The sequence below is a fragment of the Phocoena phocoena genome, chromosome 7 (assembly GCF_963924675.1).
Source record: "Phocoena phocoena chromosome 7, mPhoPho1.1, whole genome shotgun sequence".
NCBI lineage: Eukaryota > Metazoa > Chordata > Mammalia > Artiodactyla > Phocoenidae > Phocoena > Phocoena phocoena.
The window spans coordinates 49,667,842-49,691,502 of record NC_089225.1 but is presented as its reverse complement, the minus strand read 5'-3'; the positions used below and the strand labels follow the sequence as shown (position 1 = coordinate 49,691,502).

Below are 23,661 nucleotides of genomic sequence, written 5' to 3'. Positions count from 1 at the left end.
GTTAAATTGCGTTATTGGTGGATTGCCACATAGATGACTGAGGGAAGGGAGTGTTTGGGGAAATGTACTTGGTAAATACCCATGTACGGTAGTTAAAATTCTGTGTTTGCCTATGTATGTACCAAAAAGATGGATATAACTAGGGGAAAAGCAGAACTTTAAAGGATATCAAAGTTAAAATTTCAGAGGAAAAACTAAGTCAAAGGAATTAATCAGAGCTATAGGAAGAGATAAAGAAGAGGGGGCCCCCAGAGCCAATGAAAACTGAGTTTAGAGAAGGAAAGTCTAGTCAGTAGTTAAATACAGCTGAGAGTGAAATAATTGGATTTGGCCTTCCAACAATCTCTAGCCACTTTAGAACTCTTTCATTACAAGGGAGAAACTGAAAGGCAGATTTCAGTAAAAGAAAGAAGATTCAATGGATGAATAAATGAAATAGAATGAGTTATTTGTGAAATTACAAATTAAGTCTAATATTAAGTGAAACAAAACCAAGTTTAATGACTCAGATTTCTCTAAAACTCAGGAATTTTCTTTGAATGCTTTTATTCAGTTTGCTCTTCTCTTTTATTCCTATCCTAGACTTTTAAAATTTTAAATTTTTCTTTATATACACAAATCTTATCTAGAACTGAAGAAAATACTTTTCAGGTGCAAAACTGGAAATGGCTTCCCCAGAACGTAAGGGCCTTGTCCCCTTCACCAGAGAGTCTCTTGAAGTTATGGAACAGCATAGTGCTAAAAAACACAGTGAGGAACACAAAGAAGATTTAAAGCCAAACACTGACTTGGAAGCTGGAAAAGAGCTGCCATTTGTTTATGGAAATCTTCCTAGAGCAATGGTGTCAGAGCCATTGGAAGATGTGGACCCATACTTCAAGAATAAAATGGTAAGGATTAATTAAACTTATGACTATATTTTTATTCATTTTCCAGACATGTGAAAAATGTAATTGAGATAGGATGAAAGAAGATGGAAGAGTAAGTGAAGAGGTAATTTTAAGTTATAGAAAACTGGATAAGAAATTTCACACATATTTGAGATTTTTATCAAAACCGAATATTTGCCTGGTAGGTTAGTTTGTTTAGGGTTACTGTACTTTGTATGTAACAGGCTATACTGTTATGCCTTGATGTAAATGATTTCTTTTATGTGAGCATAATGATTGGCTACTTAAGATTACTGATTTTAAAATAACTATCATATAAAATTTCCATACTATGTACAGCAATTTCAACTGTTCAACTTGATGAGCTTACTCGGTAGTTAGGAAAATAAAGCCAATGTATATTTCATTCATAAATTTTATTCATTCATACAGTCACAGCCTATCTATCCAGAGAATGACTTGAGGAACTTACTAAATATTTTGAACAATCCAAAAAGAAGCACAAAGTGATAAAAATAAAAATAATTATGCTTAGAAAAGCCAGAGATCTGTGTAGACTGACAAAGCTGGAAGAGTCTCTACTAAGAAAATAGAATTTGAGTTATAGCTTGGAGAACACTTCACATTTTTACAAGGCAAAGGGAAGCTCTTCAATGAACAGTCAGTCAATAGCAGATATTAATTCTGGAATAGGGAAGAGACAGGCTGATGATAGAACTAGAACCCTGTAGCTGTGTTGCAAATTGTGAGAAATACGATGAGATAACAGAGATGGCAGCATGGCTTTAATGTGGTGGCCAAAGTACTGGTGTAATGAGTGCAGTGTTTAAGTAAGATTAATCTAGAGATTCCTAAATTACTATTGCATGGAAGAGATAGGGTCAGAAAGATGAAATTAGAGAGAAAACAATTGAGGCCTGAAGTCAAGAGGTCTGGATTATCGGAGTGTCTTGGAGAGAGGTAACACACCCGAGAAGAAATAGCAGGATTTGAAGACTGATTAATAATGCCAAGGTTTCCAGCTTGAAAGAAGTGCTTCTGACAAAAATGAAGTAACTATAAAGAAAGATCAAATTTGGGAGAGATGAGGATTAGTCCCGTTGTAGACAAATGTAATTTGATATTCTTGTAGAGTGTTCAGTGATTTTACCAAATGGGTGAAATGGAAATGAATCACTTTCTAGACAGAAAGCAAAGTGAGCATTTTGTATAATCACAACTCTTTTGAATACTTTGCATGGTGGAAGCGTATTGACAATTTACAGTATAAATGTATATATTAACAAAAGATTCCAGTATCTCTGGTAGCCTCCATGGGCATTATGCATCATTCGCTATAAAACACCTGTAAAACCTTAAGAACATTTTAGTGAAAATGTAAGTCCTCATCTCAATTATCTCCGCTTTCACTTTTGCTACGCTTAAGTCATTAACAGTTGATATAACAGTAACCTTAAAGGTAACTCTATTATAGCAGAGTTCTGAGTTCTTTGTAGTGTTTACAGACATGGCAGACAAATCTAGGTGTGTTACTGAAGACAAAATCAAAGATTTTGAAAAAACAAAAACGGTAAGGATACCTTAGTATAAAAAGTATTGTTATTAGTGATAACACAAAGATACTAAAATTTTAAATTATATTTAGTTTGCTCTGTTAAAGATGGCATACAAATAAATAATTCTAAAATGAAATGAACAATTTCAGCACTTAAATATTAACTAGAAAATTATTCTATCTGGATCTACTCATTCCTTCACAAAGACATAAGTTGGTTGGCTACATCCTGTGTGAAGTTTGAAATTGTTTTGGAAAATACATGGAAAGCACATTTTAAACAATCAGATTTATTTTATTTGGCCCTTTTTACTTTCTTTTTGCTTTTAAAATGGAAAGAGGGACAATAACTACAATCAGGCCAAAATACACACAAATTGTATGTTGGAAAAGTGTTCCATTGAGGAGAATCAGAGCACGGTTTGTTTTCCATTTAGAATAGGTATTCATAAAATATCAATGAATATATATTTGTATATATAGACAAATATAAATACCAATGTATAGTCACATATACACCTCTGTATAATTATATATTAAATATATATTTTAGTATATTATAATATATTTTATCACATTGCATTATACACTATACATTACTGTTACATTATACTCTATATAATGTTTACTATGTGTAATATAGTTATGCACACACCACAACAAATGAATTTTCCAAATGGGTATGTATATATAATAAAAGTGCACATATGTATGTGTGTATATACTTATGTGTGTGTGTGTATATATATATACAGACATACACACATACATATACACTTTTACTGTGTATCCATATTTTACACACATATACACACATATACATAAGTCCTTTTTAAAATGTTTCTGATTTTTCCCTTTTTTGCTTTTATATTTCTATATGCCAACATATTAGTTTTACATGATATAAACTTCTGTTTTAAATATGTTTATGTCGGGGCTTCCCTGGTGGCGCAGTGGTTGAGAGTTCGCCTGCCGATGCGGGGGACACGGGTTCGTGCCCCGGTTCGGGAGGATCCCACATGCCGCGGAGCTGCTGGGCCCATGAACCATGGCCGCTGAGCCTGCGCGTCCAGAGCCTGTGCTCTGCAACGGGAGATGTCACAACAGTGAGAGGCCCGTGTACCTCAAAAAAAAAAAAAAAAAAAAAAAAAAAAAATATATATATATATATATATATGTTTATGTTATTGATAATTTACAAGTGGGGTTTTATACCGTAGGTAATTACTAATGATTAATGTAATGTCTGAGTGCATTCGGTCACTTTTACTACTATAATCCCATACCTTATTTGCTTCAAAATAAAATTAACTTATTTTACATTCATTGAATTTTAGTATGCTTAAATGCATACCCATGAGCCATCTGGATATAGATTTCTTTCTATTACATTAGTTTTGCAGGAAGACTTGAGGATTGGTGTGTGGCAAACAGTTTTCTTAGGTAGAACATTGTTTAAAAAAAAGTGGTAGATAAGGCTAAATATAAGTAAAAATAGTTTAAAAAAAACTTTCCATTTGATTTAGTCTGTAAAAGGATATCAAAATGTAAGAAGTATAACTGTTAGACTTCATGACAAATGATCATTGGCAATACGCTTCATAATTGATGAGATCATAATTCTCAGTTCTAATTTCAGTTGATGTTCTTTATTTTCATTTCACTTGATGTTCTTCTTTTCCTCTTACAGACTTTCATAGTATTAAATAAAAAGAGAACAGTATTCAGATTCAGTGCCAGCTGGTGTACCTTGTCTCCTTTCAATTCAGTTAGAAGAACAGCCATTAAGATTTTGGTACATCCATATCCTTTTCTGTTGGTTTTAAACTGTACTAATATCAAATGCAACTATTCTATTCAGATATTGCTGCAGTCTTTTTCTCTTTTTAATTTTCATTTTAGGTCATACTGAAATCTTGATTATAACTGCACTGTGTTCCATATTTGAAAGTACATTTAAAATATATTTTCTAGGGACTTCCCTGGTGGTCCAGCAGTTAAGACTCCGTACTTCCACTGCAGGGGGCTCGGGTTCGGTCCCTGGTCGGGGAACTAAGATCCCACATGCCTCGTGGCCAAAAAAATATATATATATTGTTTTCTTTTCTAGTACACACAACAGTAGTAAATGTTAACAAATCTTAGTAATCCTCATTGTTTTCAATATGAGGAGTATATTTTTTTGACATTTGAGAAACTATGTGATCTCATATGTGTAAATACATATAAACAGATTATAGAAACATGTATTTCCAATATTATTTTTATTAACATTATTCCTTGACAATAACTTACCTTTTTCCGACTGTTAATTTTAATTAGCATCTTGATTGACTGCATATTTATGTCCATGACTGATTTGCCAAAATGGGGGCCAGCATTACAGTAAGTTATATAATTTTATTATGTATAATTGCATATATAATTTATTTTATATTTAATACATTGTGTTACAGTACATTATATATTACATAATATAACAAATTAATATTTTTAATATATAATATACATTGTACATAATATAATATTTATACACATGCCACAATTAATTGATAGTCAAATTTCATGGTTAATGCTGTAAGACATAGCCCACTCTAGAAGCCCTAACTAAAGCCCTATCCTATGGTCGTCTGGTTGATTGGTTGGTTGGTTGCTTGGTTGCCAGATAATTATCCTCGACATAGTTCTTCAGAGTTGATGATGTATTAGTCTCACTTTTAATATGAAAAGTTATTATATGAAAACTTTTCTGCAGGAATACTTTGCTTGGAATTTATACATTTGAAATACTTGTAAAACTCATTGCAAGAGGCATCTGGGCAGGATCTTTTTATTTCTTTGGTGATCCATGGAACTGGCTCGATTTCAGTGTAACTTTGTTTGAGTGAGTATTTCTTTTAAGTTGCAAACATCTTAATACCTTGCTAAGAAAATGCTCTTCATAAAGAAACATTGAAGATGATAAAGTTTTCTGCCTGCAAAAATTCTGTGAGTAAAGAATAATTCATAAATCATAGCCATATGAGCTCTCTCAGGCAGCTCCAACTGAACTAGTCCTTAGAATATGCATTCAAAATGAAAGGAGTGGGATATTATCTCTGTAATCTACCCGAAGCAAAAACAATAGAGATTGAATTTTTGCATTTGAAGTGATTATTTTCAGTGAACAGAAAATCTCCTGGGAGTTTAAGAGAGGATCCTGGCGTATTTGATTCTTCTCTAATCTACATTGCTTAAAAACAGTAAATATTCTAGTTATCAGAATAAGACAGTTTATACGCACACATTTTTCTAGAATGATACATTAAGTTCTAATAATTTACATGTGTATTGATTTATTTAATCCTTCTACTTAGTGTACTCTATTTTATGGCTAAAGAAATTGTCACTGGCATCAAACTTCTGTTAAAATAATTTAAAATAATACTCTATTTGTGGACTTGGGGTCAATGTTTTTGAAAAAGAAATAACCTTTATAAAGAACATAATTAGTTTCTGCCATGTTGTAAGCAGTCAAAAAATAGTAGCTAATATCATTGAAATTATTATCGCTACTACTTCTACTATTACTATTATTATTTCTGCTCTTGCCATTGCTATTAGCTAACACTTAGGTAACACAGCTAACATTTAGCCCTTAGTATGTGCCAGATGCTTTGCCATGAACTTTACATATATTAACTTATTTAATCCCCCCAAATCCTCAGAATTAGGAAGTATTATTATCCTTACTTTACGTTTGAGGAAACTAAGGCAAGAAAGATTAAGTAATTTAAATAGTGGAGCCTGTATTTCTACATGGTCAGTCTGGCTACAGAGTCTGTATCGTTAACCACTATTCACCTTTACTTCTGCTGTCATCACCATCACCATTGTCATCATCATCATCACCTCATCACCATCATTATCATCACCAGAAGTTTAAATACTTAAATTTTATTCCTTTAAAAAACTGTGGATTTCCTTATTTTTAACTATTTCTTCACCAATTAGATTCAAAGTATTTATGAACATAATATAGAGTATTTGATATGGAATTATGACTACTCAGAGTGTCAAGCTTTTATAAACTCTCATAATTTGTTTGTAGATTAATATTTACTTGGATACCTTGCACTATAGCAGTCTTTCCCTTCCAAACAATTATAAAACTGTTTGCAAAATGCAATAATGAAAGCAAGTGAAACATTTGGATATATGGTTTTAAAAATAAGTTTCAAATAGTATAAAGAGCCAATATGACTTCTAAATGACTCCAATTTAATCCCACAGGCATATATCAAGATATTCACCTCCAAACTTCATTTCAATATTTCGAATTACAAGAAATTTGAGAATTTTGAAAATTATTCCTTTAAACCAAGGTAAGAAAAGGCATTGAGTTCTTCATTTTGTTTCATGTACTTCCGTGTATTCATCTGAACACCCCTATTATTGCTTGAAGAAATGTTAAATTGAACAGTGTTTTAGCTTTGGAATAAATGAATTATCTGATTTTCAAATTTATTTCAGTCACTCCTGGAACGGCAAGAAAGAAATATCACATTTTTTACTAATTTGAAGTGGGTTCAATGCTTTGATAATAAAATATAGAGCTCAATCAAAATATATTATTTTTCTATTTTTTTCTTTTTTACTTATTCTTATGTCTTAAATATGAACTTATAAAATTGTCCTTAGGGCTTCCCTGGTGGTGCAGTGGTTGGGAGTCCGCCTGCTGATGCGGGGGGCGCGGGTTCGTGCCCCGGTCTGGGAGGATCCCACATGCCGCGGAACGGCTGGGCCCGTGAGCCATGGCCGCTGAGCCTGCGCGTCCGGAGCCTGTGCTCCGCGGTGGGAGAGGCCACAGCGGTGAGAGGCCCGCGTACAGCAAAAAAAAAAAAAAAAAAAATTGTCCTTAGACTTCTGAGAGAGATAGCAGTTTAGACAGATATCTAATCTGTCCTCTTCTTTTCCTCACTGTGTCTAAAAACCAGTTGAAATGAACAAAGCAATATAAAATAAGATAAATTTCCTTTTGCTGTCAGTGCTTGGATAGGATGCATTCCACATGCCACAAAGTTTAAGAAGGTTCTGCTAAATAAAGTGGAGCTGTGACCACATTGATGGGAGAAGCTGACAACTAATTTACACCTCCCATTCCTGAAAGAGTCTTAGAGAAGCCTACCAATACCTTCTGATTTGTTGTTCTGAATGAGTAAAAACAATCAGCTAGGAAAACTTGACCCTGAGTTTTTTTTTGGCTTCTATGAGTCAGAGGTATTATGAAATATTTGAACGAATAAACCCACAGGCAAGTGTGATAATACCAAAAATAAGATCTACAGGCAACTTTCATCCACTGGAACACCATGAAAAAGGCCAGATATATTGCATACTCTGTACTTTGAGAACAGGCTGGGCAAAACAGCAAAAAAAGATTGGAGAAATATGGTAATGGATGCCTAACCTTGTGGATATACTGAAAGATTAAATAGTACACATTAAACAGGTGAATTGTATGGTTTATAAATTATATCTCTTATTTTTCTTCTAATACATTGGCAATGATATTTTTTTAAAATGTCCTAGCTTTAGTGAAGGCCTGACTATATATTTATAGTCTCTGGTTTATGCATTGGTTCAACATCTCAACAATTTGAACGTATGAACCAATACTTAAATATGGTCATATATTTTGATACAGAAATTCCATTTCTAATGTAATACTTTAAAAAGACTTGCATATGGCAAAAAAAAATTAGTAGTATTATTCCAGGTGGCAAAAGTAGCTATAAATATATATTTCGGTATGATAGCAATTAAAATTGTATATTTACTCTGGATATCACATTTCTTTAACGACAGGAATAACTTTATTTCAACCCTATTCTATTACACTCAAGAAATCTAATCATCTGAGGAGGTCATTTAAAAAATAGATTTTCAGTTCTCACAATGATATATGAAATAGGTATCACTATACCCATTTAAAAAATAATAAAACAAGCATAGAAATGTTGGTAACTTGCTCAACGTCACAGAGCTAGTATATTCTCATCCATTGTTGAGCTGAGTAGCTATTAGGATCATAAATTTAAACAGACCAACAAATAAAAAAGGAGCAAGGGAAAAAGAGAAGGAAGGAAGGAGGGAACTAACGAAGGAAGGATGGAAAGAAGGAAGGAAGCAAGGGAGGAAGGAAGGCTTATAGTAGTTTCATCAATGAAATTTAATTATGCGGTTTTTGTTGTTGTATCTTCTTGTTTTCTATGTTTTCAAAATTGAGCATGTATTATTTAATAATTAGAAAAATGAATGTTCTTAAATAAATCTAGCTTTAAAGTTGAATTCTCGATTAGTAAGTATTCTGATATAAATACAGCCACATACAATCACAGTTATGTGTTATTCTCATTTCTAATCATTAAAAGTTTTTCATGTTTTACTTAATCAGCTCTAAAACTTGAGTTCTTAAAAAGTTAATGAGATAGCCACTATGGAGAACAGTATGGAGGTTCCTTAAAAAACTAAAAATAGAACTACCATATGAACCAGCAAGCCCACTACTGGGCATATACCCTGAGAAAACCATAATTCAAAAAGAGTCATGTACCAAAATGTTCACTGCAGCTCTATTTACAATAGCCAGGACATGGAAGTAACCTAAGTGTCCATCAACAGATGAATGGATAAAGAAGATGTGGCACATATATACAATGGAATATTACTGGGCCATAAAAAGAAATGAAATTGAGTTATTTGTAGTGAGGTGGATGGACCTAGAGTCTGTCATACAGAGTGAAGTAAGTCAGAAAGAGAAAAACAAATACCATATGCTAACACATATATGGAATCTAAGAAAAAAAAATCGTCATGAAGAACCTAGGGGCAAGATGGGAATAAAGACACAGACCTGCTAGAGAATGGACTTGAGGATATGGGGAGGGGGAAGGGTAAGCTGTGACAAAGTGAGAGAGTGGCATGGACATATATACACTACCAAAAGTAAAATAGATAGCTAGTGGGAAGCAGCCGCATAGCACAGGGAGATCAGCTCAGTGGTTTGTGACCACCTAGAGGGGTGGGATAGGGAGGGTGGGAGGGAGGGAGATGCAAGAGGGAAGAGATACGGGGATATATGTATATGTATAACTGATTCACTTTGTTATAAAGCAGAAACTAACACACCATTGTAAAGCAATTATACTCCAATAAAGATGTTTAAAAAAAAAGTTAATGAAAGAATGTATAGAATACTGCTATTTCAAGCTATTTCTTGTTTCAACATTTGCAACCCATGTTGATTTTTAACTCTACGCCTTTACCTATGCTTATAAATAATGGTGATTAGTATGAAAAGCAATAGCTAAGAGAGAAGGCCTCTTCTTTATGTAGTAAAGAGAAGCAAACAAATAACTAATTTAAAAATACTAAGTTATGTCTAAATTATTGCCAGGTGTAATAAATTAGCAATCATACAGAAACCTCAAAGTTAAGGGTTTTATTCATTTTAGTCATTGGACCTAGATAATGGTGAATTAAATTATAAAACACAAAACTATTGATTTCGATGGCATCTGCATTTGCCATGGGAGAAGTTTGCTAATCCTGCTTTACTAAGATATTTTATTTTATCGAAAACAAACCTTTCTCTTTTCAGGTCTGAAGTCTTTTGTAGGGATCCTGATCCATTGTTTGAAGAAACTCACTGGGGTCATTATCCTAACTCTCTTCTTTCTGAGCATATTTTCTCTGATTGGGATGGTGCTCTTCATGGGCAACCTGAAGCATAAATGTTTGCGATGGCCCCAAGACAATGAAACTGAAACACTGCACAACAGAACTGGAAACCCTTATTATATTCGAGGTAAGAATCCCTTGCATCTATATCAAAAAAATTAAAACTTTTCTTACTGGAAAAACATTCTTCACAGAAATATTGAACATTCAATTTCAGAACAAATTTGACTTCAGAACAACCTTCATATAAATGCCATAACTATGCTCAAGTACTAATTTGGATCAGTTTCCTTTATCAGGATAATAAAGTTCCAAGTCTTCAGACAGTTAAATCAGGGAAACCTAAGTTTGGAATTGCTAACTTGCAAGTTTTATCCTTTCATAAATAAATAAATATGACCAAAGTCTTAATTGCAATTTTATCAGAGTACAATCCTCATGATACTACCTTTCTTCGATAAAGTTGTTTAAAATTTAAATGTAATTATACACATTAGAAACTTTGGGGTGATCATATAAATCAAAAAATGACCTACAATATAGAAATTCTTACTATTGTTGTATTTCAATTGCTGCTGCTCATTTTAAATGCTTTGAGTTATACTTTGATGAATAATGAAAATATTTTAGGCTAACAGAAATAATGTCAAACAAGTATTGCTTAGCCCTTATACATAAGTAATTCACATGCCTGATCACATATCTTCACCATAATCCTGCAGAAAAGACATGAATAACCCGTTACCAACAGGGAAACAGAAGTAAAGAGAAATTTTGTGAATGTTCTAGCATACTATAACCACTCGGTGGCAAAACTAGGATTCTAGCCAAACTCCATCTGGCTTTAAAACCCATTCCATTTTCACCAGGCCATACTCTCTTATTAGATTTTTCCCTCATATTAAAATCATCAGCTCCTTTCTGACAGTATTTAGAAAAAACCAAAAGCATATTGTTCAACTAATAAAAATAAAATATTGTTTAACCTTAAGTAGTCCTTCTACCTTAATTTTATTTATACTTTGGATTTAATAAGTTCTAAAACAAATCTTAATAAATTTTACTCTTTGGTTTATCCCATAATATGATATGATGCAAGTAATGCAAAATTATTAGTATATATGTGAAATGTTTCCTTATTATGTAGGTCTATTTCATGGTCTTAATTCTAGTGATAAGAACAATAGGAGATGGATGTTAAATCTTAGATTCCAAATGAAATCCCCTTTAGCTTCTTTGATGTTGTAATAAAAATATGCTAATTACTAAAAATTTTGCTACTTCACTGGTTATTGCTAAGAAAATAGAGTCCAAGTTCTTTTCTTTGTTAAAGTATGTATATTATAATGAAATCATTTTAAAGATTATCACTTTAATATTTGTCCAATTCTAGTCATTCCATTTTCTCAAATAGCATGTTAGGAATTGCTGGAAATATATTTGCAAAACATTATTTAATTTCCATGTCGTAGTCCTTGTATTTAGAAGAACACTTGGGAGTGCTCAGTTCTAATGTCAAATTTCATTTGGTTTTTGACAGTCACTCAAAAGTTTTGATTAATGGTTCCTAACTATGATTTTTAAATTCTTCTAAAATTATTTTAGGTGACAAATTAAAGTGACATTTTCTGAGATTGGTGTAATTCAATTTTGTATACACACACACACACACACACACACTCACCAGGACTGATCTCATGGGTTTGATTTGTGTGATTTGAATTCAGAACCTAAAAAGCAATGCTACTAAACCTATATGTTCCCAACCCTGGTAACTGATATCTATAAATACACAATTTACATTTTGATTGATAGCAGATAAAAATACCTGGATGAATTCTATGGGCTATGACTCAGATTAGCTCAGATTATGATTGAAACTAGGTGATATCAGGACAAGTAATTAGGCGGCACTGGACACTCATTGTAGAAAAATAAGCTGCAAAGTGGGAAGAGAATGGAAATTAAACCCAGAGGCAGAAAGCTCTGGTCTTCTGTTCAGGAAGATCATCAGGAATAAATCCTGGAAGGAATAATCCTCAATTTTCAAATAGATTAGTCTTGGGAATTTTTCTTTCAGGGTCTGGTCATACCTGGCTGGAGTAGGTGGATTGCCAGAGGTCTTTTGGCCTGTACACTGGATGCTAGGACAGCCTCCTAGATTTAAAAGAAAAGCGGGGGAGTCAGGCTCTATGCTCCTTCCTTCTCACTATACAGAAGTATGTTCATCTGTACAGATTTAACTGGGTTTCAGATATGCTGTCCACTCAAGATTAGATATGGAATATCATTTCTTTCCTATTTTTCAGAAACAGAAAACTTTTATTATTTGGAAGGAGAAAGGTATGCTCTTCTTTGTGGCAACAGAACAGATGCTGGGTAAGTGGTATTAATGTTTTCTTCTATTGTAACCAGAAGTGAGGTCTGGCTGTTCAACACTCAAAAGCCGGTAAAAAGGCCAGGTTGGTGGAAAGGAAAGTTTGCTTTATTTTGGGTGCCAGCAACCATGAGCAGGAGATGGGGTGGGGAGAGGGCGGAAGCCTGTGTCCAATGGACGACTCTGACCCCACCGCCCTGACAATCAGGGAGCAAGAGCTTTTATAGATGGAGGGAGGGGACTACAGGCAGGAACAGCGCAGTCAGCTCTGACAGACATCTTGACATTGGTCATCGGTGGTCTGACCAGCATCATCTTGATTGTTTAAAGTACAGTTAATCTTCAGTTCCAGGGTCGGTTTGTTCCCATTTCCTTGAGGCCAGTTCTTGGAATTATGGCAGCTCATGTCACGGCTACAGTCTGGTGTTCATGTAGTTAACTTCTTCCACCTGGTGGAGACTTCAGCATCTATAGACAGCTCACAGGATATGGCTCAGAATATTATCTGTAGCCCTTGAGAAGGAACTAAAGGTCCTTGACTATGTTTAATGACTAAACTATTATTATTTGGTCTCCTTTGACTGTTTTCCTTTGTTTCTACTTTTTCTCACTTCTCTGATTAAACTTATTCTTTGGTTAAAGTTTTTCCACAGACAAAAGTCAGGATGAGAACATGGGAGAGCAAGGACCATAGGGTCCTGCTCCGTTTCAGTATCCCTGATCGATAGTATTTATTTAATGATTATTGCTTTTATTAATGGTTCCCATTTGATTACATAATCTCATTTTACCATCAAAACCATGCTGAGAAGTGTACAATATGGAATACTATTAATCTGATTTTACAGAAAAAAGTATAATGGATAGACTAGCTAAATGGTTTATTCAAGGTCAAGAAGTTAGTAAATGGAAGAGCTGGGACTTAAATAAGAATCTGATTTTCTGTTTTCAGTGTGCCCCAGAGCTAATAGGAATTATCAAGAAAGAAAATATAATCTGTTCTTCAGCCCGAAGACTTTGAAGAAAAAAAAATTAAAGATATGATGTTATTTCACTTATTTTATGGCTTGTATGTCTTTAATGAATATAATTTACATTAATCACAAGCTGATTGCTCTTAAAAACAGTACTTATAAATAATTCTTCAGTGAGATGACAAAACTCTCAAGTTTTATTGTCCTATAATTTCAGATGAAGAGATAAGAAGGTAGAAATAGAGTGCTTCTCAGCAGTACTATGACTCAATTCCTTATGTTACTTCCCTAAGCCAGGATGACTTGACATCCATTTGTAAACTCAGCTCTTTCTTAGAGGCTCTGGGCACAGATTGACAAAAAAGCACACGGGAGAGGGGAACATGAGTTATGTAGTTTAGTTGTATTAAGGTGATTTAGACATATTGTTGCTTACTCAACTCTTTTTGCCACCCTACTTCTGGGCTTCCTTTCTGTTTTCAAGTCCAGATTGTGATTTCGTCGCATCGTTTCTGCCCCATCCTACTCGAGCTAACCCTTTCAATGGACATTCCAAATTAAATTTGACCTGAAATGCATGTTGGAGATATCTGGTCATGGATAGAAAGAATCACAATGATATAGTATGTCAAGGTCAGAAGAGAGAGTCATACAGCGTTTCACCTGCAGCCATCATACTTTGCTGCATGGTAAACTATCCTAAAAGTTGGTGCTTTAAGACAAGAACAAAAATTCATTTGTTCGGGCTTCCCTGGTGGCGCAGTGGTTGAGAGTCCGCCTTCCAATTCAGGGGACACGGGTTCGTGCCCCGGTCCGGGAAGATCCCACATGCCGCGGAGCGGCTGGGCCCGTGAGCCATGGCCGCTGAGCCTGCGCGGTCCGGAGCCTGTGCCCCGCAATGGGAGAGGCCACAACAGTGAGAGGCCCGCGTATTACAAAAAAAAAAAAAAAAAAAAAAAATCATTTGTTCAGATTCTGTAGGTCAGCAATTTAACAAGCCTCAACACACAAGTAAGTACTTTTTAAACCTTTGTTTGCATCACAATTGTTAACAAGTATGCAAAACAAGTCACATGGCCAAAGTTCCAATAATGTAGGAGGAACTACAGAAAGTTGTGGATGGAGGAAGCATGATTTATTGGGCCACTACTGTCATAATGGACCACAACACCCAAGCCCCAGTAGGTAAAAGTATGAAGACTCCATGAAAGGAAATGAAATAAATATTTAATCATCTTTCTACCAAACTGCCAGTTCTGCTTATAAATTATTGATAATAAAATTTTTCTCACCCTTGAATAATGGGATGTAAGGATTTGAGATGATATCACTTAAAAATTAAACCCTAAACTACTACAGTTTTATTTTTATCAGTGTTATTTTCTGTCAGTTATACTTTCACTTTGATACTGGGTAGTAAAGAAATCTTTAACAAAAGGCTTAGCAAAAACCATTTGTGAGGCCCTGTTGTCTTTTAGTTTAATTAACACTGTTCACTTATATCAACTTAAAATCTAACTCATATGCAGCTTTTTCCGCCGGGAATTTTTTGGGAGAAGACTATTTCCTGTGGAAGAGGGAGCCGTTTATTATTCATGGGCAGATGTTATATATTTATGATTTGACCATAATCTGAAAGTCACCTAAGAGTAAACAGTTTTTCTTTTCTGTGTCTTAATTAGTCAGTGTCCTGAAGGATATGTGTGTGTAAAAGCTGGTGTAAATCCTGATTATGGCTACACAAATTTTGACACTTTTGGCTGGACCTTATTAGCCTTATTTCGGTTAATGATGCAGGATTACCCTGAAGCACTTTATCACCAGGTAAGAACACAGAGAATCTGCACTGCACAGAAAAATGGTGCCATGCTCCTCCTTTCTGAAATAATGATCAAATATAATACACTGTATTAAATTTTTATGTGAAGAAGAATTTGAGGACAGAAGAAAAGAGGACGAGAATTACCTAATGTCAAACTGTATGTTAAAACTGAGCCCAAGTCTGTGTTCTTATGTATGGTATTGATATCTTATTTAATCTTTGAAACAATCCTACAAGGATATAAATATGTATATGCGCTTTTTTATGAAGACCCTAAGATCAGAGCATTTAGGTAATCTCCCCAAAGTTAAAACACATGTATCTGCCAGAGATCACTATACTGCTCTGTGCTCTCAGACATTTGACATTAACTAAGTAAAGAGCATTTCTAACTACTAATTCTTTAGACAAAAAAACTGAACCTATGAGATTACCATGTATTAAGAAATTATTTGTTGAATGCCCACAATGTACTCCTTCTCTTTAATTCTCTATTTCTTCTCATTCTCCTTTAATATTCAATCAGGCTCCAGTTGTAATAGCAGAAAGCCTGCTGTTATGAGACTTGAAATCAAAATGCTGAGAGTCCTCCTTTATAACTGATGATTTGGGTGCCATAGTGTCTCAGAAGGATATAATACGTGCTCATTAAAATAGAAATTCAATTTTTCTTTTAAGAAAAGTTCCAGTATAGTGGAATATGCAGTGTCATTTCAGCAGCATAGTTAATATGGAAGGATATTAGATAAAATAAGTAAATTACTTTAAATTCCAAAAGTATTTACAGTTGAAGAAGAGCACTCTTTTTAAACACACACACCATACTTTTTATGATTGAATAAATTATGGTGTGTGTGTATGTGTGTTTACAGGCCATTAATAATGATAAGGATAATATAATATATTTTTGGCACAAAGATTCATAATATATTATTAAATGAAAATCAAGTAAACCAAACATGCTTGTAGTATAATTATATTTCTAGTAAAAGTACATGAAAATACTACAAGTGACTTTTTCTTTATGCAAACTATATTTTTCTAATTTTGTAAGAGTAGTTATATTGTTATTTCCCAAAATTTTGACAAGCATCAATGCCTCCTCCACAACACTGTAAACTTCTTATTTCTAAAATAATCTCATCATGTTATTCTCCTTCTAACAATCCTTCAGTGATTTCCAAATTTCTGTGAGATGAAGTTCAAAGTCCATATGCATTGTCCATAGTGCCCTTTAAAATCTAGTCTCAGCATTTGTTGCCAGATTCATTTCCCAAAAATATCCCAATATATACTCTCTGCTTTATTTGAGTCAAAAAGATTTGCTGTTTCCTAAATGACCTTTGCCTGTAATTTCTTGTTTCAGTGTGTACAAATTCAAGTTTCTTCCATCTTCAGTCTCATGTCTCAGATTTTTGCCTCCAAGCTATATTTCTTTTTTGAGCTTTTCCCCAACCTCTTCTTTTAGAGCTGGACATATTCTACATCAGAATTCCATGGTACCCTGTAATTGCCTCAGGTAGTGGTTATTTTAATTGCTTGTTCAGCATTTCCTCCCACTACCTAAGAAGAAGTATTTTGTCTTATTTTAATTTTTGTATTCTCAGCATCTAACACAGAAATGTTTGATGAAATTTTAATAAACAAAAATATAAGTAAATATTCATGGGTTATGTTACTTTATATAATAGTGAATGTCTTGCCTTTTTTTTTACAGCTTTCAAAGTGCGTTAGCTAATTTTCTTGGTAACATTGGTCTAAAGGAAATCCTCTCATACAACCAGTGAAATGAGAAATCAGTTTGGGAGTGCCCTGGTGCTGGAGTCTTACAGGACCTTCATCATTATTGTACTCTAAATTTTTATTGACTAGTGTAGATAAGGTTTGCTTTGATTTGGACTTGGTTTTTACTCTGAGCATTGCCCTACGGAACTAAACTGACTGTGGCTAGGGAAATTTGGTAATTATTCCCAAAGAGTACAGCTCACGTTTTAGAGGATATCATTCTCCGTTTGTTCAACAAATATTTATTTGACCCAAGTACTCTTTGATACAGCATCAGTACGGAAATGAACAAAGCAGATTGTCAATTCTCATGGAATGGAGTTATGTTTAGCAATGGTTAACGTAATGCATACTTGCCATGAGCTAAGATCTTCTCATACATTGTTTCATTTGATTTTCATAACAAATCTATGACAAAGGGGTATAATTAGCCCCTATTTCCTGCTAAAATATAATAGAACTAGAATTTGTATACTTTTCCATTCTAATAAGATTGTATACTTTTATTCTCCATCAGCTTCATATAGGGGAAAGAGCAAAAGTTTTGAATTCAGGCATTCCCCCACAGTTGTGAGATCTTTGCCTATCTAATTTTCATCTCTTTTCTATGTGGTAAACACCACACGAATGTTTTGCCCAGAATTAATAAAATAATAACCATAAAGTATTTATTAATATACATGTCCTGCAGTGTACTCCATGATATCTATTACTAACTCCTGAATATACTGTAAATGACAGCCATTTAGTAGGGGAAAAATATTTAACCACATCCTAAATAGCTGACTCACTGAGATAATCAAGTTTATTAAAAATACCTTTAAAGAAAAACATACTATAGATTAATAAGAAATTATTTCGGACTAAATGTTAGAAGGTCGTATTAATTTGTAAACATTCTTAACTCTGTTATATCAACACAGTATTTTCTGTAAATACCTGTCTATTGATTCAAATGAATACTTAAAAATTAAAACTATTCCCATTTGTTTTCTTGAAATTTGTTCATATACTTTTAATCAATGAAGATAAATCAGTGGACTATATTTTGAATTTGTCATATCTACTTATAAATTTAAAAGTTTTCTGATATATCTTAGGTAATTATTATGAAATAAAAGCTAGTCAATGCGCAGTTTGGAAATCTACAGTTTTGTATTTTTCTATCCACAAATGGCTTCATATAAGTGAATGATATGACTTTCCTTTGTGATTTGTCTAGAGGTTCATCAACAAAGCAGGTATTCCGACAGATATAGAAATATTCCTGTTCCTCACCCCTTTGAATAGAACTGATTTTGTACCTCGTTGTGATGTTTCCATAAAGTTCAGAGGAAAGTAATCTCCAAACAGTCATTCTTTGACTTTATTACACTTCGTATAGTTAAAGATTCTACTTCAAAGTAAATAATCTTTCATATTCAGACTGTCCAGCTTTCTTTATTGAAAGATGACAGTTTTTTCCTTTCAACATGTTTACTCTGTTAATGAAGACATAAAAGTCAGATGTTCAGCCTGAATTAATTAAATTACTAAATTCTTCCCTGGTTTTGTACCATGTATTTTGTACCTTACATATATGTCTAAATTGAAGAGCTTTCATTTATTTCTCCAGGTAGAGCCAGTACTTAAGCTGTCTTGTGATTACATTCCACTTATAACTAAATTATTTTCATAACAAAATTTCATTTTTCATTTTAAAATAACAGATTGCAGGAAGACAAATAACGTTTCCTCTCTGTCCTGTTTTCCACCTTTCCTTAGATCCTTTATGCTTCTGGGAAGGTCTACATGATATTTTTTGTTGTGATAAGTTTTTGGTTTGCCTTTTATATGGCAAGTTTGTTCTTAGGCATACTTGCTATCTCCTATGAAGAAGAAAAGCAGAGAGCTGCTGAAAAAGCTAAGAAGATTGAGCTGGAGCTTCAGCAGGCTTTAACGGAACTTCAAGAAGGAAATAAAGCAGCAGAGGTACAGATTTTTTAAATGCTTTTTTGGAGTCAGAGTTTATCTTCTTGGAGCATATTGTCTTCTAATAGATGCTCAATATCTGTGTGTGGTACATAATAAGATCATAAGTGATTTTAATAGGAGGGCTCACTTTTGCTACATAACATTCTTTCCTGAGTGTGGTGTGGTAAGAGTGACCAACATGTTTAAGATTTTGTTTTTGCTCCAAAATGCATACTACTACTGCTGATAAACTATGGATATATTATACATTTTTTTGAACTTGACTTCTCTTAATGCAGGTATAATTTATTAATTTAAACTTGCTTCAGACAGCACATCAGAATTAGCTTTGGAAAATTTCAGTGTTCAACTCAAAAGTGACAGTGCCTTCCATAATTTAGAAATCAGAAAGTACTAAAAGCATGGATCGAAGTATAGTACTGAAGTTGTAAAAAGAGGAAAAAATTTTACTTTATTGACTTTCTAACTCGTTCAAGAGGAAATGCACTGTGCATCCTGACCTAAGGAGTTATTTTACCTGTGGAATAATTAAATCCATGATCAGTAAAATTTAATACAGTTTTACTCTAATTTTCAATGACCTTAGTGTTGTGTTTGAATATATTTTCAGATGTTTAGCCTCATAGCAAAAGATTTTGCCCACGAATCTAAAAGTATTGACAGAAGTAACATTAAAGAAGTAGAAAATTATCTTTAAAAATCTAAATTGTGCCATAAGTGTGCAGAAAAGAAGAACAGGACCTAGGAAAGCAACCAGAAGTAGCTTTCTTATATACCACAGGACCTAGCTAGCTCACACCTCCTCTTAGGTTTAGAGAGGGATAGGTTTAGCTCAGTCTCCTAATATCCCTACCCAGAAGCTGTCAAGGTGTGCAGTGGGCAGAAGCCAAAGCAGCCTAAGGGGGACGGAACCCATGCCTCTTCTGAGGTGTTGCTCCCTTCCTCTGTGTTGTGAGAAGTCCCCCTGCCAAGAAGCTTGTTCTTTGGAGGGTGTTTGGCCCAAAGTGATCACAAGCAAGTCCAGTGCTCCCACCCCACTGGCCTAGTTACAGGACCCTCACTTGCGGGAGGGGGGCCATGCCCTGCCTTCTTTTCCATCCTTCTGGAATATTTATTTTTGCACTCTTAACACTTGCTAATAAAGATTGTCTACATGGGAAAAATACTCGAACTATATTTTCTAGTAGATGTAAAAAGGACAGATTGCCGGAGCAAACAAAAGATAGAAAGGAGCTATATCCAGAATCCTCTCACAAAAAAAGATAAAAAGAGCTGAGGAAAAGTAAAGGGCAAAAGATTCACTCCGGCATGTGTAGTATGACTGGCTAAGAAGTTCATTAATACCAAAGGCCCCTGCTGGGCCAAAAAGAGGAAAATGCTAACTTCCCTGTTATATAACCCTTTCGTTAAGTTGTCATCAGTAAAGAAGCTCTAGAAAAGTCATTCCACTACAAAGTGGGGTCTGAATGATATGATATAGGATCATACCAAATGACAAGTTATTGATAGATATGTGTATCTATGAGGTTTCAATGCATACAATTGAAAAATGAATCAATTACAGACTGTATGAAGAAAACATGTATAAAAAGAAGCTATCAAACATAGCCATCATATCACCCATGAGGAAGTCACAGAAGAACAAATTACAAAAGCTTTCTGTCTCTAGAAATGAGTCTGAGGTCCTTCACATTGAATGATTGTAGTCTGAATGATATGTTGAATGTGTAATTTGTTTTGAAGTGGCATTTCAAATCTCAAGGGCTACACACAAATGCATTCAAGAGCACAATACTTCTCTTATTCCAGATGAGATGCCCTATTAGCTCTGCTTATGAAGAACTTAGATTATTCCCTAATTTCCCAATATCTCCATTCCTTTGGCTATTTGGATCACATAAAGCCTTTCTGGTTTTAATTAAAATCTTTCAATTATAAAAGATTTCTGTTCCTGGAAGAGTACTAGAACATTTTGTCATGCAAAAGTTTTCTGGGAAAATGAGAATAAAAGTTATTTTCACAAGATGTACTTTCTTTTCCTTTCTTATTTATAAGAAAACACTGGACAGTGAAGAATTTAAAATGGAACATACTGAGGACCCTTTAGGTGACCGACCTGATTTAACCCTAGACAGATTCTAATTCCAATGTTGGAATTACTGGGAAATTACATATGTGTTTCATATTCTCACATTATAAGAAAACAGTAGATCATATTGGCTAAAATCAGAGTTTCGCAGTCAGATAAATATAGATTTAAGTCCATTTTAGCCACTTAATAGATGTATGATATTTGCCAAGTCTGTTAACCTTTCTAAACTTCAGCTTCTTTATCTGTAAGGTGTGTATTATAATATCACACCTTACATGTAATATAATATGTGTCATAGGTTGTTGTGAGATTCAAATTAAATAAACGTTTGTAAAGCACTTAGCACTGCTTAGAATATACTAAGCAACTGAAAAAATGGTAATGGCTAATTATAGGAAAGACAAGAAGACAACTGCAAGAAGGTACTGTCGTCCATATGGAGAATACTTGTCAATATAAAATTCTTTAAGTCTTTGACTATGTCCCCCTTTTAGGGATAATTAAAGTAATAATAATAATATTGATAATAAGAGTATATAATGTTTATTGAGTGTCAACTATGTGCCAGACACATAATTAGTGTCTTAACAAATTCTCAAATTTAATCTTTATTGAGAAGTTCCAGTTACAAAGTTTGATCTATATTTATTGGTAATTGATTTCTCAACACTGAGAAAGAGAACCCATTTTTCATCACTTTACCATCATTGTTCTGGAGAATCAACACTGAAACAATATTATTTCATCAGTTACACAGTTGGTAAGTGAAACTTTCCTATGAATTGTCAGTTATTGGCAAAACCTTAGAAAAGAATGATTTATACAACTGTAGGAATATAAATATTAAAAAAAATTTTGCCCATCTAAACTGATATCCTTACAGTTCATCTGTATAATTAAACATTATTGACAATATTCTGTATGTTAGGCATTGTATTAAGCATTGGAGATTTTAAAATTAATAAATATAAATACAGTGTCTATCATCATGAAGCTAATGGTCTAATGGGGAGATAAACTATAAAAATAAATGGTAACTTTAGGACCCCCAGACATTATGTTTCCTGATGTTATGAAATAGGAAACATAAAACACCACAACATATTCTTGCCAAAATCCATGCTAAGTCTAATATGCCTCTAGATCTAACCATCTTTTTCCAGAGACTATAGGAGAGAGAAGAATGCATTAAATTAAACTAAAAAGACATAATCTGCCAAATTAAGAATGTGGAAAATTCTACAATATAAGTGATTCAGTGTCTTTAACAAATCACACAGGCTAAATAAACTTAAAAGCATGATAATCAGTAGAACTGCAAACCAAAAAAAAAATGTATATCATTTTGTATTTTGATTGGAACAAGTCAACTATAATAGAATGTTTCTGAGAAATGAAAGAAAATTGAGCATGGTCTGGGTCTTGGATAATATAAAGGAATTAATAATTTTGCTGACTGTGATAATGGTGTTGTGGTTATCTTTTTAAAAAGCTTATTCTGAAATTTTATGATATTTGAAATTTGATTTAAAATACTTCAGGAAAAAAGTAGGGTGAGTAATACATGAAAAATGGAAAGTATAATGTCATTAATGGTTGAAGCAACCTATTGGGTACCTGGTGAGTATTATTCTCCACTAAAAAATTAAATGAAAATATGGGGAGTGCTATAAAAGTGAGAAACTTAGTGCTTTGAAAACTTGTAATAAAGAATTTCTCTGAGTCAGAAAAGGTTTTTATTGAGGACTTGGCACTTGAACTGAGATCTGAAGAATGAGTCCGTTCTCTCTGACAGGACGGAACAAGATGAGTCAGAGGATTAAAAAGGCCAGTGGGGTTGCAGTAGAGAGAGGAAGTCTGGGTCCAAGATGAACACTTCAGGTGTTCATTGCTAAATGCCAGGAGTATGACTGGGTTCTTCCTTTTTCATATCTCCCCTCCAGAGAAAATTGAAACCAGCAGTGAGAAGAATCCTAGCCCGTTCTTCCAGTTTAATTTTAATGCTGGATTGTCTAAAATTCAGGCATATATCCTTTTTAGCTCTTAAACTTCCAAAAAGAAGATTTTTGAGTCATAATCCTTTCAATTTACATTGTAAACTAGGTGTATCCTTAGGAGTTGGCCAACGTATGGGCACTTATTGAGAAGTTCAATTGAGATAATTACTAGACTGATATGTGGTTTGTTCATTTTGTATCCTAAAACACATCCGTAGTTCAAGCCAAATCAGTAATGAGCATTGACTGTCTCAACAATAACGTTATCACTCTCCCTGCTCCACTGCTCCCCCCCATCACAGATGATGATCTTAACTGGATTGCTCTTTGTTGTAAATTCATCAAACATTGTCACCGTCACTACCAGAAGCAGCTCTATGAGAAGTAATTCCTCAGTATTAAGAATATAGTGGAAGATATTGTTCACGATATGACAAAGTATCATCTTTATGAAGAAACACCTGGGAAATTCC

General features: G+C 33.8%; 1 protein-coding gene across 1 annotated transcript in view; it reads left to right on the top strand.

Annotated features, from left to right (window-relative positions):
• The first annotated feature begins 665 nt into the window (after positions 1-665).
• Positions 666-23,661, top strand: part of SCN7A (sodium voltage-gated channel alpha subunit 7) — a 60,897-nt gene continuing 37,901 nt past the window's right edge. The window contains exons 1-9 of the mRNA XM_065880268.1: positions 666-890; positions 4,136-4,248; positions 4,741-4,830; positions 5,201-5,329; positions 6,718-6,809; positions 10,088-10,294; positions 12,477-12,546; positions 15,201-15,342; positions 18,890-19,096. Of these exons, the coding sequence (XP_065736340.1) occupies positions 666-890; positions 4,136-4,248; positions 4,741-4,830; positions 5,201-5,329; positions 6,718-6,809; positions 10,088-10,294; positions 12,477-12,546; positions 15,201-15,342; positions 18,890-19,096 (1,275 nt within the window). The remainder of the gene's footprint in view (positions 891-4,135; positions 4,249-4,740; positions 4,831-5,200; positions 5,330-6,717; positions 6,810-10,087; positions 10,295-12,476; positions 12,547-15,200; positions 15,343-18,889; positions 19,097-23,661) is intronic.